General features: G+C 39.3%; 1 protein-coding gene across 1 annotated transcript; it reads left to right on the top strand.

Annotated features, from left to right (window-relative positions):
- The first annotated feature begins 1,301 nt into the window (after positions 1 to 1,301).
- Positions 1,302 to 18,096, top strand: LOC131543641 (mucin-5AC-like). Its single transcript, XM_058781186.1, has 15 exons — positions 1,302 to 1,360; positions 4,954 to 5,012; positions 10,531 to 10,592; positions 10,927 to 11,083; positions 11,983 to 12,194; positions 12,377 to 12,438; positions 12,781 to 12,938; positions 13,837 to 14,042; positions 14,223 to 14,284; positions 14,612 to 14,769; positions 15,670 to 15,875; positions 16,058 to 16,119; positions 16,452 to 16,609; positions 17,508 to 17,752; positions 17,998 to 18,096. Exons 5-15 carry the CDS (start codon positions 11,991 to 11,993, stop codon positions 18,094 to 18,096), a joined length of 1,620 nt encoding a protein of 539 aa, XP_058637169.1. The 5' UTR covers positions 1,302 to 1,360; positions 4,954 to 5,012; positions 10,531 to 10,592; positions 10,927 to 11,083; positions 11,983 to 11,990.
- The last annotated feature ends 1,840 nt before the right edge of the window (positions 18,097 to 19,936 follow it).

Raw genomic sequence — 19,936 nt, 5'->3', positions numbered from 1 at the left:
TGCTCCTGAGACATCCACCACTACTGCAGCAGAAACATCTACAACAACAGAGACCTCCACAATCACAACAACTGTTCCTGAAACATCTACAACAACAGAGACTTCCACAATCACAACAACTGCTCCTGAGATATCCACCACTACTGCAGCAGAAACATCTACAACAACAGAGACTTCCACAATCACAACAACTGCTCCTGAGACATCCACCACTACTGCAGCAGAAACATCTACAACAACAGAGACCTCCACAATCGCAATGACTGCTCCTGAAACATCCACCACTAGTGCAGCAGAAACATCTACAACAACAGAGACTTCCACAATCACAACAACTGCTCCTGAGACATCCACCACTACTGCAGCAGAAACATCTACAACAACAGAGACCTCCACAATCACAACAACTGTTCCTGAAACATTAACAACAACAGAGACTTCCACAATCACAACAACTGCTCCTGAGACATCCACCACTACTGCAGCAGAAACATCTACAACAACAGAGACCTCCACAATCACAACAACTGTTCCTGAAACATCTACAACAACAGAGACCTCCACAATCGCAACGGCTGCTCCTGAAACATCCACCACTAGTGCAGCAGAAACATCTACAACAACAGAGACTTCCACAATCACAACAACTGCTCCTGAAACATCCACCACTAGTGCAGCAGAAACGTCCACAACAACAGAGACTTCCACAATCACAACAACGGCTCCTGAAACACCTACAACAACGAAGCCTGTATATGAAGTGAAAATAAAGCTGGTGTTCCGCTCTAAAGATACCTTTATTAATGAACTCAGTAATTCACAATCTCCTGCTTTCACATATAGGGCTCATCTTGTTCAGACTCATGTGAGTTCAAACCCTTATAATGTATTTACTATAATCATTCAATGTATAAACAGCAATTACATTTAATCATAAATACTTTACATTTCTTATTGTTTCATGAGAGTTTATTGAAACTGTCTGTATTTTGTTTCAGCTTGAAGACCTTTTCAGGAGGTTTCATTCCTTCCTAAGAGTCATTGTACTTAAATTCAGGTAAAGACTATTTAAATGCTCATTATTTTGTATACATTGCCTATGTGAATGTTTGAAACTGTGAAAGATAATACATGTGATTAATCCATTTATTAGTCAGGTGCGGATATAAAGAAATAATTCTAATATGACGGTATTTCCAAAACATTTATTCCAGCCAGGGGTCGGTCATTACCACATCAGAACTAGTTTTCAACTCTACACAGGATGTCCCATCAGCGGATAAAGCTGCACATACCTTACTGAGTGACACAAAAACTCGTAATGACCTGAACATAACTTCTTTCACAATTAATGGCACAGGTATGTCTGACAAATCCTAAAAGCAAAGTGTTTAAACAAATCTTGTATTGTACATGTATGAGACACTGTACTGACTGGGAAATAGTCATTTAGACATGATTTTACATCAGCTTTGGTAAGTAATGATGGTTTTTCATGAGTATTGTGTAAAGACATACATACAAAATCTACACACAATTGTTTTAATTTTTAATTGTTTTATTGACTGCCATCTAAACTGATCAGCATTTTCTTATGAACCAACAACAGATTACTCACTAGCCACAACAACAACTCCCGCTGAAACATCCACCACTAGTTTAGCAGAAACATCTACAACAACAGAGACATCCACAATCACAACGACTGCTCCTGAAACATCTACAACAACACAGACTTCCACAATCACAACGACTGCTCCTGAAACATCTACAACAACACAGACTTTAACAATCACAACAACTGCCCCTGAAACATCCACCACTAGTGCAGCAGAAACATCTACAACCACAGAGACTTCCTCAATCACAACAACTGTTCCTGAAACATCAACAACAGAGACTTCCACAATCACAACGACTGCCCCTGAAACATCCACCACTAGTGCAGCAGAAACATCTACAACAACAGAAACTTCCACAATCACAACAACTGCTCCTGAAACATCCACCACTAGTGCAGCAGAAACATCTAAAACAACAGAGACTTCCACAATCACAACAACTGTTCCTGAAACATCAACAACAACAGAGACTTCCACAATCCCAACGGCTGCTCCTGAAACATCCACCACTAGTGCAGCAGAAACATCTACAACAACAGAGACCTCCACAATCACAACAACTGTTCCTGAAATATCTACAACATCAGAGACTTCCACAATCACAACAACTGCTCCTGAATCATCCACCACTAGTGCAGCAGAACCATCTACAACAACAGAGACTTCCACAATCACAACAACTGCTGCTGAAACATCTACAGCAACAGAGACTTCAACAATCACAACGGCTGCTCCTGAAACATCCACCACTACTGCAGCAGAAACATCTACAACAACAGAAACCTCCACAATCACAACGACTGCTCCTGAGACATCCACCACTAGTGCAGCAGAAACATCTACAACAACAGAGACCTCCACAATCACAACAACTGCTCCTGAAACATATACAACAACAGAGACTTCCACAATCACAACAACTGCTCCTGAAACATCCACCACTACTGCAGCAGAAACATCTACAACAACAGAGATTTCAACAATCACAACAACTGCCCCTGAAACATCCACCACTACTGCAGCAGAAACATCTACAACAACAGAGACCTCCACAATCACAACAACTGCTCCTGAAACATATACAACAACAGAGACTTCCACAATCACAACAACTGCTCCTGAAACATCCACCACTACTGCAGCAGAAACATCTACAACAACAGAGACCTCCACAATCGCAATGACTACTCCTGAAACATCCACCACTACTGCAGCAGAAACATCTACAACAACAGAGACCTCCACAATCACAACAACTGTTCCTGAAACATTAAAAACAACAGAGACTTCCACAATCACAACGGCTGCTCCTGAAACATCCACCACTAGTCCAGCAGAAATATCTACAACAACAGATACTTCAACAATCACAACAACTGCTTCTGAAACATCCACCACTAGTGCAGCAGAAACATCTATAACAACAGAGACTTCCACAATCACAACAACTGCTTCTGAAACATCTACCACTAGTGCAGCAGAAACATCTATAACAACAGAGACTTCCACAATCACAACAACTGCTCCTGAAACATCCACCACTACTGCAGCAGAAACATCTACAACAACAGAGATTTCAACAATCACAACAACTGCCCCTGAAACATCCACCACTACTGCAGCAGAAACATCTACAACAACAGAGACCTCCACAATCACAACAACTGTTCCTGAAACATCCACCACTACTGCAGCAGAAACATCTACAACAACAGAGACTCCACAATCACAACAACTGTTCCTGAAACATTAACAACAACAGAGATTTCAACAATCACAACAACTGCCCCTGAAACATCCACCACTTCTGCAGCAGAAACATCTACAACAACAGAGACCTCCACAATCGCAATGACTTCTCCTGAAACATCCACCACTACTGCAGCAGAAACATCTACAACAACAGAGACCTCAACAATCACAACAACTGTTCCTGAAACATTAACAACAACAGAGACTTCCACAATCACAACGGCTGCTCCTGAAACATCCACCACTAGTGCAGCAGAAACATCTATAACAACAGAGACTTCCACAATCACAACAACTGCTCCTGAAACATCCACCACTAGTGCAGCAGAAACGTCCACAACAACAGAGACTTCCACAATCACAACAACTGCTCCTGAAACATATATAACAACAGAGACTTCCACAATCACAACAACTGCTCCTGAAACATCCACCACTACTGCAGCAGAAACATCTACAACAACAGAGATTTCAACAATCACAACAACTGCCCCTGAAGCATCCACCACTACTGCAGCAGAAACATCTACAACAACAGAGATTTCAACAATCACAACAACTTCCCCTGAAACATCCACCACTACTGCAGCAGAAACATCTACAACAACAGAAACCTCCACAATCATAACAACTGCTCCTGAAACATCCACCACTACTGCAGCAGAAACATCTACAACAACAGAGACCTCCACAATCACAACAACTGCTCCTGAGACATCCACCACTACTGCAGCAGAAACATCTACAACAACAGAGACCTCCACAATCACAACAACTGTTCCTGAAACATTAACAACAACAGAGACTTCCACAATCACAACAACTGCTCCTGAGACATCCACCACTAGTGCAGCAGAAATATCTACAACAACAGGGACTTCCACAATCACAACTGCTCCTGAGACATCCACCACTACTGCAGCAGAAACATCTACAACAACAGAGACCTCCACAATCACAACAACTGTTCCTGAAACATTAACAACAACAGAGACTTCCACAATCACAACAACTGCTCCTGAGACATCCACCACTAGTGCAGCAGAAATATCTACAACAACAGGGACTTCCGCAATCACAACAACTGCTCCTGAGACATCCACCACTACTGCAGCAGAAACATCTACAACAACAGAGACCTCCACAATCGCAACGGCTGCTCCTGAAACATCTACCACTAGTGCAGCAGAAATATCTACAACAACAGAGACTTCCACAATCACAACAACTGCTCCTGAAACATCTACCACTAGTGCAGCAGAAATATCTACAACAACAGAGACTTCCACAATCACAACAACGGCTCCTGAAACACCTACAAAAACGAAGCCTGTATATGAAGTGAAAATAAAGCTGGTGTTCCGCTCTAAAGATACCTTTATTAATGAACTCAGTAATTCACAATCTCCTGCTTTCACATATAGGGCTCATCTTGTTCAGACTCATGTGAGTTCAAACCCTTATAATGTATTTACTATAATCATTCAATGTATAAACAGCAATTACATTTAATCATAAATACTTTACATTTCTTATTGTTTCATGAGAGTTTATTGAAACTGTCTGTATTTTGTTTCAGCTTGAAGCCCTTTTCAGGAGGTTTCATTCCTTCCTAAGAGTCATTGTACTTAAATTCAGGTAAAGACTCTATTTAAATGCTCATTATTTTGTATACATTGCCTATGTGAATGTTTGAAACTGTGAAAGATAATACATATGTTTAATCCATTTATTAGTCAGGTGCGGATATAAAGAAATAATTCTAATTTGACGGTATTTCCAAAACATTTATTCCAGCCAGGGGTCAGTCATTACCACATCAGAACTAGTTTTCAACTCTACACAGGATGTCCCATCAGCGGATAAAGCTGCACATACCTTACTGAGTGACACAAAAACTCTTAATGACCTGAACATAACTTCTTTCACAATTAATGGCACAGGTATGTCTGACAAATCCTAAAAGCAAAGTGTTTAACCAAATCTTGTATTGTACATGTATGAGACACTGTACTGACTGGGAAATAGTCATTTAGACATGATTTTACATCGGCTTTGGTAAGTAATGATGGTTTTTCATGAGTATTGTGTAAAGACATACATACAAAATCTACACACAATTGTTTTAATTTTTAATTATTTTATTGACTGCCATCTAAACTGATCAGCATTTTCTTATGAACCAACAACAGATTACTCACTAGCCACAACAACAACTCCCCCTGAAACATCCACCACTAGTTTAGCAGAAACATCTACAAAAACAGAGACTTCCACAATCACAACGACTGCTCCTGAAACATCTACAACAACACAGACTTTAACCATCACAACAACTGCCCCTGAAACATCCACCACTAGAGCAGCAGAAACATCTACAACAACAGAGGCTTCAACAATCACAACAACTGCCCCTGAAACATCCACCACTACTGCAGCAGAAACATCTACAACAACAGAGACTTCCTCAATCACAACAACTGTTCCTGAAACATTTTCAACAACAGAGACTTCCACAATCACAACAACTGCTCCGGAAACATCTACAACAACAGAGACTTCCACAACCACAACAACTGCTCCTGAAACATCCACCACTACTGCAGCAGAAACATCTACAACAACAGAGACTTCAACAATCACAACAACTGCTCCTGAAACATCCACCACTACTGAAGCAGAAACATCTACAACAACAGAGACTTCCTCAATCACAACAACTGCCCCTGAAACATCCACCACTAGTGCAGCAGAAACATCAACAACAACAGAGACTTCCACAATCACAACAACTGCCCCTGAAACATCCACCACTACTGCAGCAGAAACATCTACAACAACAGAGACTTCAACAATCACAACAACTGCCCCTGAAACATCCACCACTAGTGCAGCAGAAACATCTACAACAACAGAGACTTCCACAACCACAACAACTGCTCCTGAAACATCCACCACTACTGCAGCAGAAACATCTACAACAACAGAGACTTCCACAATCACAACTGCCCTGAAACATCCACCACTAGGTGCAGCAGAAACATCTACAACAACAGAGACTTCCACAATCACAACAACTGCCCTGAAACATCCACCACTGGTGCAGCAGAAACATCAACAACAACAGAGACTTCCACAATCACAACAACTGCCCTGAAACATCCACCACTGGTGCAGCAGAAACATCTACAACAACAGAGACTTCCACAACCACAACAACTGCTCCTGAAACATCCACCACTACTGCAGCAGAAACATCTACAACAACAGAGACTTCACAATCACAACAACTGCTCCTGAAACATCCACCACTACTGAAGCAGAAACATCTACAACAACAGAGACTTCCTCAATCACAACAACTGCCCTGAAACATCCACCACTAGTGCAGCAGAAACATCTACAACAACAGAGACTTCCTCAATCACAACAACTGCCCTGAAACATCCACCACTAGTGCAGCAGAAACATCAACAACAACAGAGACTTCCACAATCACAACAACTGCCCTGAAACATCCACCACTACTGCAGCAGAAACATCTACAACAACAGAGACTTCAACAATCACAACAACTGCCCTGAAACATCCACCACTAGAGCAGCAGAAACATCTACAACAACAGAGACTTCCACAACCACAACAACTGCTCCTGAAACATCCACCACTACTGCAGCAGAAACATCTACAACAACAGAGACTTCCACAATCACAACTGCCCTGAAACATCCACCACTACTGCAGCAGAAACATCTACAACAACAGAGACTTCCTCAATCACAACAACTGCCCTGAAACATCCACCACTAGTGCAGCAGAAACATCAACAACAGAGACTTCCACAATCACAACAACTGCCCTGAAACATCCACCACTACTGCAGCAGAAACATCTACAACAACAGAGACTTCAACAATCACAACAACTGCCCTGAAACATCCACCACTAGGTGCAGCAGAAACATCTACAACAACAGAGACTTCCACAACCACAACAACTGCTCCTGAAACATCCACCACTACTGCAGCAGAAACATCTACAACAACAGAGACTTCCACAATCACAACTGCCCCTGAAACATCCACCACTAGTGCAGCAGAAACATCTACAACAACAGAGACTTCCACAATCACAACAACTGCCCTGAAACATCCACCACTAGTGCAGCAGAAACATCAACAACAACAGAGACTTCCACAATCACAACAACTGCCCTGAAACATCCACCACTAGGTGCAGCAGAAACATCTACAACAACAGAGACTTCCTCAATCACAACAACTGCCCTGAAACATCCACCACTACTGCAGCAGAAATATCTACAACAACAGAGACTTCAACAATCACAACAACTGCCCCTGAAACATCCACCACTACTGCAGCAGAAACATCTACAACAACAGAGACTTCCTCAATCACAACAACTGTTCCTGAAACATCTACAACAACAGAGACTTCACCAATCACAACAACTGCCCCTGAAACATCCACCACTACTGCAGCAGAAATATTTACAACAACAGAGACTTCAACAATCACAACAACTGCCCCTGAAACATCCACCACTAGTGCAGCAGAAATATCTACAACAACAGAGACTTCCACAATCACAACGACTGCCCCTGAAACATCCACCACTAGTGCAGCAGAAACATCTACAACAACAGAGACTTCAACAATCACAACAACTGCCCCTGAAACATCCACCACTACTGCAGCAGAAACATCTACAAAAACAGAGACCTCCACAATCACAACAACTGCACCTGAAACATCTACAACAACAGAGACTTCACCAATCACAACAACTGCCCCTGAAACATCCACCACTACTGCAGCAGAAATATCTACAACAACAGAGACTTCCACAATCACAACGACTGCCCCTGAAACATCCACCACTAGTGCAGCAGAAACATATACAACAACAGAGACTTCCTCAATCACAACGCCTGCTCCTGAAACATCCACCACTAGTGCAGAAGAAACATCTACATCAACAGAGACCTCCACAGTCACAACAACTGCTGCTGAAACATCCACCACTACTGCAGCAGAAACATCTTCAACAACAGAAGCTTCCACAATCACAACTGCCCCTGAAATATCCACCACTAGTGCAGCAGAAACATCTTCAACAACAGAAGCTTCCACAATCACAACAACTGCTGCTGAAACATCCACCACTACAGCAGCAGATACATCTACAACAAAAGAGACTTCCTCAATCACAACAACTGCAGCTGAAACATCGACCACTAGTGCAGCAGAAACATCTCCAACAACAGAGACCTCCACAATCACGACTCCCGCTGAAACATCAACAACAGTACTCACAACTTTTGCTGGAACTACTTCTGCAGGAGTTTCCACAACAGCACCACAAACAACATCTACAGCAGAACCTACTGTGATTCCCACTTCAACCTCTACTGAAAGCACCACTGTCAGTACAGCAACAACATCCACAACACCAAGACCAACACCAACAACAACAACAACACATCCCTCAACAGTGACATCAACTCCAGCTGAAACTACTACTGCAGGAGTTTCCACAACAGCACCACAAAGAACATCTACAGCAGAACCTACTGTGATTCCCACTTCAACCTCTACTGAAAGCACCACTGTCAGTACAGCAACAACATCCACAACACCAACAGCTACAACAACAACAACAACAACAACAACACATCCTCAACAGTGACATCAACTCCAGCTGAAACTACTACTGCAGGAGTTTCCACAACAGCACCACAAAGAACATCTACAGCAGAACCTACTGTGATTCCCACTTCAACCTCTACTGAAAGCACCACTGTCAGTACAGCAACAACATCCACAACACCAACACCAACAGCTACAACAACAACAACAACAACAACACATTCCTCAACAGTGACATCAACTCCAGCTGAAACTACTACTGCAGGAGTTTCCACAACAGCACCACAAAGAACATCTACAGCAGAACCTACTGTGATTCCCACTTCAACCTCTACTGAAAGCACCACTGTCAGTACAGCAACAACATCCACAACACCAACACCAACAACAACAACAACAACAACACATTCCTCAACAGTGACATCAACTCCAGCTGAAACTACTACTGCAGGAGTTTCCACAACAGCACCACAAACAACATCTACAGCAGAACCTACTGTGATTCCCACTTCAACCTCTACTGAAATCACCACTGTCAGTACAGCAACAACATCCACAACACCAACACCAACAACAACAACAACAACAACACATCCTCAACAGTGACATCAACTCCAGCTGAAACTGCTACTGCAGGAGTTTCCACAACAGCACCACAAACAACATCTACAGCAGAACCTATTGTGATTACCACTTCAACCTCTACTGAAAGCACCACTGTCAGTACAGCAACAACATCCACAACACCAACAGCTACAACAACAACAACAACAACAACAACAACACATCCTTCAATAGTGACATCAACTCCAGCTGAAACTACTACTGCAGGAGTTTCCACAACAGCACCACAAACAACATCTACAGCAGAACCTACTGTGATTCCCACTTCAACCTCTACTGAAATCACCACTGTCAGTACAGCAACAACATCCACAACACCAACACCAACACCAACAACAACAACAACAACAACAACAACACATCCCTCAACAGTGACATCAACTCCAGCTGAAACTACTACTGCAGGAGTTTCCACAACAGCACCACAAACAACATCTACAGCAGAACCTATTGTGATTCCCACTTCAACCTCTACTGAAAGCACCACTCAAACATCCGCAACAACAACAACAACAACAACAAAACCCTTGACAACTAAAGTGCCTACGACTACAACTACAAAATCTGTACCCATGTATCTAACAGATCTGGTGTTCCGCTCTTATGACAACTTTATAGTTCAACTCAATGATTCAAACTCTCAGGCCTTCAAGTCAAGGGCTCAGCATGTCGAATCTCAGGTGAGTTACAATAAACTTACCAAATTCACAGGTGACAAACAGAAAATATCTTGTACTCATGCACTCTTGTACCTGTACTCATAAAGTAAAAAAAAAAATCCTCAACAGGAATCAATGTAATTTAACAAATGAAAAAGTTAATTCTGACTGTGGTTTTGATTGCCTGTTATTGTATGTTACAGCTTGATCCAATCTACAGAGCAAAATATCCTTCCTTTATCAACGTGACTGTCTTACGTTTCAGGTGAATATGGAATTTATGTGCATTGTGGGTTTAATACAGGGTTCCTCAAATCTTTCCCTGGAGGGCCAATCTGCTGCAGAGTTTAGCTCCAACCCTGATCAAACTCACCTACCTGTGATTTTCTAATGATCTTGAAGACTCTAATTAGCATGCTCAGGTGTGTTTGATTAGGGTTAGAGCTAAACTCTGCAGGAGTGGGCCAGATTTGAGGATGCCTGGTTTAATATATATGTGTGTGTGTGTGTGTGAGAGAGACATGCAATAAACTTATTGTGCAGTTAAGGTATTATATATTAGTAATATGCTCATATTAAGGAATCCTATTTTTTTCCAGTCCTGGGTCAATCATCACGGAAACACAACTAGCTTTCAACTCCACACAGCTTATTCCGACCGTACAGGAGATTTCAGAGACCCTCTTTACAGCAGTGATAGTGGAAATGTCAACCCACTGAATATAAATCCTTATTCAATTTCAGTCAATGGTTCAAGTAAGTTTATTTGCATTTCAGAACACAATTTGCAAATTCTCAAAGTCTTAGAAAAACTAGCACTTTGCTGGACAGTTCTTATAGAATTTACAACTTTCTATGTAGCCTATATAAGAATGATACAAAAAACACACAGAACATTTGGGGCCAGATTTACTAAACAGGGCAAATTAGCACGAGGCGCAATTCCAAAACAGCTCTGATGGGCGTGGAAAATTCTGCACACAGACGCAACATTTCATCTACATATTGTAATATACCAAGTGCCGCGCAAATTAGCATAGTCGCAAATAAGCAAAGTTTATGCTCATCAGTTGCAGGTGATCTACTTACGACACAGACGCAGCTTGTTATGTGTAAACTGACAAACACATACATATAACGTTCAGATAATGTGTTCTTCTGGCATTCCAAATAAATTAATACGTGTGGAAAAAATCCTCTCCCTTCTATCACGCGCTCTCTGTTCTCTGCGGTGCCTCCTCCTAGCAACAAAAATTGCAGCCATTTCAAGCGCAAAATAGTTTAAGACATGCTTTTTAGGGTGTTAAATAATGGAGCAGATACCATTATTTGACACGCACAAACGTTAGTAAATCGCATTGCACGATTCATTTGAATACTATCCTCCCATAAATTTTGCATCTGAAAGAGAAACTCCTACAAATGCATATTAAATAAGGTCAGGCGCAAAAATAACTGTGTCCATGCCTTTTCAGTGCTAATTCTTCACTGCGCGTCTAGTAGTAAATCCTGACTATTATTTTATTATTTTTCTAGTACTATTTTAACACCAAAAGACGGTTTGCGCTGGCGCAAGCTGTTAGTAAATCTGGCCCTTGGTATTGTAATGAAACTTTATATTTGTTTATCTAATTTGTACATCACCTTTCTTACAGTTATAAACATGACTACTTCAACTACAGCTTCAACAACAACAACAACAACAACAAAACCCCTGACAACTAAAGTGCCTACGACTACAACTACAAAATCTGTACCCATGTATCTAACAGATCTGGTGTTCCGCTCTTATGACAACTTTATAGTTCAACTCAGTAATTCAAACTCTCAGGCCTTCAAGTCAAGGGCTCAGCATGTCGAATCTCAGGTGAGTTACAATAAACTTACCAAATTCACAGGTGACAAACAGAAAATATCTTGTACTCATGCACTCTTGTACCTGTACTCATAAAGTAAAAAAAAAAATCCTCAACAGGAATCAATGTAATTTAACAAATGAAAAAGTTAATTCTGACTGTGGTTTTGATTGCCTGTTATTGTATGTTACAGCTTGATCCAATCTACAGAGCAAAATATCCTTCCTTTATCAACGTGACTGTCTTACGTTTCAGGTGAATATGGAATTTATGTGCATTGTGGGTTTAATACAGGGTTCCTCAAATCTTTCCCTGGAGGGCCAATCTGCTGCAGAGTTTAGCTCCAACCCTGATCAAACTCCCCTACCTGTGATTTTCTAATGATCTTGAAGACTCTAATTAGCATGCTCAGGTGTGTTTGATTAGGGTTAGAGCTAAACTCTGCAGGAGTGGGCCAGATTTGAGGATGCCTGGTTTAATATATATGTGTGTGTGTGTGTGTGTGTGTGTGAGAGAGACATGCAATAAACTTATTGTGCAGTTAAGGTATTATATATTAGTAATATGCTCATATTAAGGAATCCTATTTTTTTCCAGTCCTGGGTCAATCATCACGGAAACACAACTAGCTTTCAACTCCACACAGCTTATTCCGACCGTACAGGAGATTTCAGAGACCCTCTTTACAGCAGTGATAGTGGGAAATGTCAACCCACTGAATATAACTCCTTATTCAATTTCAGTCAATGGTTCAAGTAAGTTTATTTGCATTTCAGAACACAATTTGCAAATTCTCAAAGTCTTAGAAAAACTAGCACTTTGCTGGATAGTTCTTATAGAATTTACAACTTTCTATGTAGCCTATATAAGAATGATACAAAAAACACACAGAACATTTGGGGCCAGATTTACTAAACAGGGCAAATTAGCACGAGAGCGCAATTCCAAAACAGCTCTGATGGGCGTGGAAAATTCTGCACACAGACGCAACATTTCATCTACATATTGTAATATACCAAGTGCCGCAAATTAGCATAGTCGCAAATAAGCAAAGTTTATGCTCATCAGTTGCAGGTGATCTACTTACGACACAGACGCAGCTTGTTATGTGTAAACTGACAAACACATACATATAACGTTCAGATAATGTGTTCTTCTGGCATTCCAAATAAATTAATACGTGTGGAAAAAATCCTCTCCCTTCTATCACGCGCTCTCTGTTCTCTGCGGTGCCTCCTCCTAGCAACAAAAATTGCAGCCATTTCAAGCGCAAAATAGTTTAAGACATGCTTTTTAGGGTTTTAAATAATGGAGCAGATACCATTATTTGACGTGCGCAAACATTAGTAAATCGCATTGCGCGATTCATTTGAATACTATCCTCCCATAAATTTTGCGTCTGAAAGAGAAACTTCTACAAATGCATATTCAATAAGGTCAGGCGCAAAAATAACTGTGTCCATGCCTTTTCAGTGCTAATTCTTCACTGCGCGTCTAGTAGTAAATCCTGACTATTATTTTATTATTTTTCAAGTACTATTTTAACGCCAAAAGACGGTTTGCGCTGGCGCAAGCTGTTAGTAAATCTGGCCCTTGGTATTGTAATGAAACTTTATATTTGTTTATCTAATTTGTACATCACCTTTCTTACAGTTATAAACATGACTACTTCAACTACAGCTTCAACAACAACAACAACAAAACCCTTGACAACTAAAGTGCCTACGACTACAACTACAAAATCTGTACCCATGTATCTAACAGATCTGGTGTTCCGCTCTTATGACAACTTTATAGTTCAACTCAATGATTCAAACTCTCAGGCCTTCAAGTCAAGGGCTCAGCATGTCGAATCTCAGGTGAGTTACAATAAACTTACCAAATTCACAGGTGACAAACAGAAAATATCTTGTACTCATGCACTCTTGTACCTGTACTCATAAAGTAAAAAAAAAATCCTCAACAGGAATCAATGTAATTTAACAAATGAAAAGTTAATTCTGACTGTGGTTTTGATTGCCTGTTATTGTATGTTACAGCTTGATCCAATCTACAGAGCAAAATATCCTTCCTTTATCAACGTGACTGTCTTACGTTTCAGGTGAATATGGAATTTATGTGCATTGTGGGTTTAATACAGGGTTCCTCAAATCTTTCCTGGAGGGCCAATCTGCTGCAGAGTTTAGCTCAACCCTGATCAAACTCCCCTACCTGTGATTTTCTAATGATCTTGAAGACTCTAATTAGCATGCTCAGGTGTGTTTGATTAGGGTTAGAGCTAAACTCTGCAGGAGGCCAGATTTGAGGATGCCTGGTTTAATATATATCTGTGTGTGTGTGTGAGAGAGACATGCAATAAACTTATTGTGCAGTTAAGGTATTATATATTAGTAATATGCTCATATTAAGGAATCCTATTTTTTTCCAGTCCTGGGTCAATCATCACGGAAACACAACTAGCTTTCAACTCCACACAGCTTATTCCGACCGTACAGGTGATTTCAGAGACCCTCTTTACAGCAGTGATAGTGGGAAATGTCAACCCACTGAATATAAATCCTTATTCAATTTCAGTCAATGGTTCAAGTAAGTTTATTTGCATTTCAGAACACAATTTGCAAATTCTCAAAGTCTTAGAAAAACTAGCACTTTGCTGGACAGTTCTTATAGAATTTACAACTTTCTATGTAGCCTATATAAGAATGATACAAAAAACACACAGAACATTTGGGGCCAGATTTACTAAACAGGGCAAATTAGCACGAGAGCGCAATTCCAAAACAGCTCTGATGGGCGTGGAAAATTCTGCACACAGACGCAACATTTCATCTACATATTGTAATATACCAAGTGCCGTGCAAATTAGCATAGTCGCAAATAAGCAAAGTTTATGCTCATCAGTTGCAGGTGATCTACTTACGACACAGACGCAGCTTGTTATGTGTAAACTGACAAACACATACATATAACGTTCAGATAATGTGTTCTTCTGGCATTCCAAATAAATTAATACGTGTGGAAAAAATCCTCTCCCTTCTATCACGCGCTCTCTGTTCTCTGCGGTGCCTCCTCCTAGCAACAAAAATTGCAGCCATTTCAAGCGCAAAATAGTTTAAGACATGCTTTTTAGGGTTTTAAATAATGGAGCAGATACCATTATTTGACGTGCGCAAACGTTAGTAAATCGCATTGCGCGATTCATTTGAATACTATCCTCCCATAAATTTTGCGTCTGAAAGAGAAACTTCTACAAATGCATATTCAATAAGGTCAGGCGCAAAAATAACTGTGTCCATGTCTTTTCAGTGCTAATTCTTCACTGCGCGTCTAGTAGTAAATCCTGACTATTATTTTATTATTTTTCAAGTACTATTTTAACGCCAAAAGACGGTTTGCGCTGGCGCAAGCTGTTAGTAAATCTGGCCCTTGGTATTGTAATGAAACTTTATATTTGTTTATCTAATTTGTACATCACCTTTCTTACAGTTATAAACATGACTACTTCAACTACAGCTTCAACAACAACAACAACAAAACCCTTGACAACTAAAGTGCCTACGACTACAACTACAAAATCTGTACCCATGTATCTAACAGATCTGGTGTTCCGCTCTTATGACAACTTTATAGTTCAACTCAATGATTCAAACTCTCAGGCCTTCAAGTCAAGGGCTCAGCATGTCGAATCTCAGGTGAGTTACAATAAACTTACCAAATTCACAGGTGACAAACAGAAAATATCTTGTACTCATGCACTCTTGTACCTGTACTCATAAAGTAAAAAAAAAAATCCTCAACAGGAATCAATGTAATTTAACAAATGAAAAAGTTAATTCTGACTGTGGTTTTGATTGCCTGTTATTGTATGTTACAGCTTGATCCAATCTACAGAGCAAAATATCCTTCCTTTATCAACGTGACTGTCTTACGTTTCAGGTGAATATGGAATTTATGTGCATTGTGGGTTTAATACAGGGTTCCTCAAATCTTTCCCTGGAGGGCCAATCTGCTGCAGAGTTTAGCTCCAACCCTGATCAAACTCCTCTACCTGTGATTTTCTAATGATCTTGAAGACTCTAATTAGCATGCTCAGGTGTGTTTGATTAGGGTTAGAGCTAAACTCTGCAGGAGTGGGCCAGATTTGAGGATGCCTGGTTTAATATATATGTGTGTGTGTGTGTGAGAGAGACATGCAATAAACTTATTGTGCAGTTAAGGTATTATATATTAGTAATATGCTCATATTAAGGAATCCTATTTTTTTCCAGTCCTGGGTCAATCATCACGGAAACACAACTAGCTTTCAACTCCACACAGCTTATTCCGACCGTACAGGAGATTTCAGAGACCCTCTTTACAGCAGTGATAGTGGGAAATGTCAACCCACTGAATATAACTCCTTATTCAATTTCAGTCAATGGTTCAAGTAAGTTTATTTGCATTTCAGAACACAATTTGCAAATTCTCAAAGTCTTAGAAAAACTAGCACTTTGCTGGATAGTTCTTATAGAATTTACAACTTTCTATGTAGCCTATATAAGAATGATACAAAAAACACACAGAACATTTGGGGCCAGATTTACTAAACAGGGCAAATTAGCACGAGCGCAATTCCAAAACAGCTCTGATGGGCGTGGAAAATTCTGCACACAGACGCAACATTTCATCTACATATTGTAATATACCAAGTGCCGCGCAAATTAGCATAGTCGCAAATAAGCAAAGTTTATGCTCATCAGTTGCAGGTGATCTACTTACGACACAGACGCAGCTTGTTATGTGTAAACTGACAAACACATACATATAACGTTCAGATAATGTGTTCTTCTGGCATTCCAAATAAATTAATACGTGTGGAAAAAATCCTCTCCCTTCTATCACGCGCTCTCTGTTCTCTGCGGTGCCTCCTCCTAGCAACAAAAATTGCAGCCATTTCAAGCGCAAAATAGTTTAAGACATGCTTTTTAGGGTTTTAAATAATGGAGCAGATACCATTATTTGACGTGCGCAAACGTTAGTAAATCGCATTGCGCGATTCATTTGAATACTATCCTCCCATAAATTTTGCGTCTGAAAGAGAAACTTCTACAAATGCATATTCAATAAGGTCAGGCGCAAAAATAACTGTGTCCATGCCTTTTCAGTGCTAATTCTTCACTGCGCGTCTAGTAGTAAATCCTGACTATTATTTTATTATTTTTCTAGTACTATTTTAACGCCAAAAGACGGTTTGCGCTGGCGCAAGCTGTTAGTAAATCTGGCCCTTGGTATTGTAATGAAACTTTATATTTGTTTATCTAATTTGTACATCACCTTTCTTACAGTTATAAACATGACTACTTCAACTACAGCTTCAACAACAACAACAACAACAACGATGACGACGACAACAACGACAACAAGAAGACCCTTGACATCTACAACTAAAGTCCCTACAACTACAACTACAAGATTTATCCCCGTGTATCTAACAGCTCTGGTGTTCCGCTCTTTTGACATATTTATAGTTGAACTCAGCGATCCAGCTTCTCAGGCCTTCAAGTCAAGGGCTGAGCTTGTCGTAACTCAGGTGAGATTCACAGGTGACACACAGAAAGTATCTTGCCTGTACTCGAGAACAGACAACAGATAGTTTAGACTAAAGCCAAGCATATTTATAGGGGTTTGTTATTATTTATATTACTTAGTTAACCATAAATATTTGACACATTTCTCCCCTCATAAACTAAAAAAGTAACAGTTATCAATGTAATTTAACAAATGAAAAAGTTAATTCTGACTGTGGTTGTGTTTGCCTGTTATTGTATGTTACAGCTTGATCCAATCTACAGAGCAAAATATCCTTCCTTTATCAGAGTGATTGTCTACGTTTCAGGTAAATATGGAATTTATGTGCATTATGTGAGTTTATAAATGCATTATAACTTATTATACTGTAAACTTATTATAATAGTAATATGCTCATATTAACAAATCCTATATGACATTGTTCTTTTTTTTTTTTTTTTCAGTCCCGGGTCAATTATCACGGAAACACAACTAGTTTTCAACTCCACAGAACTTGTTCCAACCGTTCAAGAGATTTCAGAATCCCTCCTGACAGCAGTGACAACAGGAGGTGTTGATCCACTGAAAATAAACCCTACATCAGTTTCAGTCAATGGTTCAGGTAAGTTTGATTGCATAATCCTGAAACATGTTCAGAAAGTTTTTCAACAACTGCGCCTAGCAATTTTGCTCTATAGATATTGTGGAATTTCTAACCTTCTATAGCACTAGTCACTAGTTGATTATATCAATATAAGAATAACACACAAAACATACAGTACATTTGGACTGAAATGACACAAAGAAAGATATTTTGTTGATCTAATTCATTAATTCTTTTTTCACAGTTATAGCTATGACTACAACTACAACTAGAGCTGCAACTACAGCTTCAAGTGGATTGAAGATTGAATTCAGTCTACTCCAAGCAACATGGCTCATTATTGTAGCAAAACTATTACAGCTTTTCCTGTAATATAGATCCATTAACAATGAATGCGAGTTGTAAGAAGCACAAATTATAATAGCAAATTATATTATTATTTTTGTATGTGTATTAGTATGTGTATTATGTGTTATTTAGTATTGTAGCACACTCTCAAAATCAAAATATAAACATAAGCTTAAAATTGCATTGATTCTCAGAGAACAATTTGTATATGTATGTGTGTATATATATATATATATATATATATCAGCAGGTTGTAGTAGTCAATCAAAAAAGGAAAATTCCTATTTTCTCAGTATTTTAAATGTAATGCTTTTGTTCACCTGTCTGCAGGTTAAAGACTATTTATACTGTAATTCTCTTTTGTCTAGTATATGCTAACATTGCAAGATCTTATTTTATCTTATTATAATCAATATCAAATAAACGTATTTATTAAGTTCATATGGTCCAAAATTGTATGATTGTTTGTATTATTTGCATTTATTTAAAATGTACAAGGGTTGTATATTAATTTAATTAAATAAAGTCTCAATGCAATCTTAACCTGCATAATTCTTCCATTGCAAACTCTTTATAGCCTTTATAGCTCAAAACTGGCAATTTAAAAAAATAATCATTAATTCAGGATAGTATGATTAATGAGGCCCATTAGATAGTATGCATTAATGAGGCCTATTTTGTTCTTTCTTTATAAGAACATGACAAGTATTGAAGACATCAATGGGTTTCACTAAACAATGTTTTTTTTTTTTTTTTACTGAAATGGAAATACTGCACATCTGACTGTATTACTGTATTAATCAGTCTTACTAGCAAAGCAAGTACTGTATATAAATGTATATTTTTTATATATATTTTATATATATATATCCAGAGTGGATTATGGCTAGGAAAAACAATGAAAGTGTCTTTAATTAAAAACAACTGTAATAACCACCTAACAACCTGCTCTGCAAACAGTGTTTTTGCAGAGGTTTTAATTTTTCACTTCAGGTATGTACTGCTCGCTCGCAAACAATGCAAAGCATTAGAACATTTGCAATGTGTGTTGTACACTCACTAATTTAATCTAATAATATCATAATCATTTGTCAGATGTCCCAAAAACTGTACAATGCCTTATGTATACATGCATATGGTATTATAAAGTCATCTTTCTGCTGAAAAGTGTCTGACTTTTTCATCTACTGTACAATTACAGATTGACAAATTGCATGCAGTGGGAATATATCTCCTTCTCGTGCCATGAAACAG

This window comes from Onychostoma macrolepis, chromosome 01 (assembly GCF_012432095.1).
Source record: "Onychostoma macrolepis isolate SWU-2019 chromosome 01, ASM1243209v1, whole genome shotgun sequence".
Taxonomy (NCBI): Eukaryota; Metazoa; Chordata; class Actinopteri; order Cypriniformes; family Cyprinidae; genus Onychostoma; species Onychostoma macrolepis.
The sequence above is the reverse complement of the archived record's forward strand: the minus strand, read 5'-3'. Positions and strand labels throughout refer to the sequence as shown.

Bases quoted from the DNA above. Each gene is read 5' to 3' on its own strand.
- LOC131543641 (XM_058781186.1), top strand. From the start codon at position 11,991: ATGACTACTTCAACTACAGCTTCAACAACAACAACAACAACAACAAAA. The intron at 12,439-12,780 runs GTGAATATGGAA...ATTTTTTTCCAG, and splicing joins GTGACTGTCTTACGTTTCAG to TCCTGGGTCAATCATCACGG. The intron at 14,285-14,611 runs GTGAATATGGAA...ATTTTTTTCCAG, and splicing joins GTGACTGTCTTACGTTTCAG to TCCTGGGTCAATCATCACGG.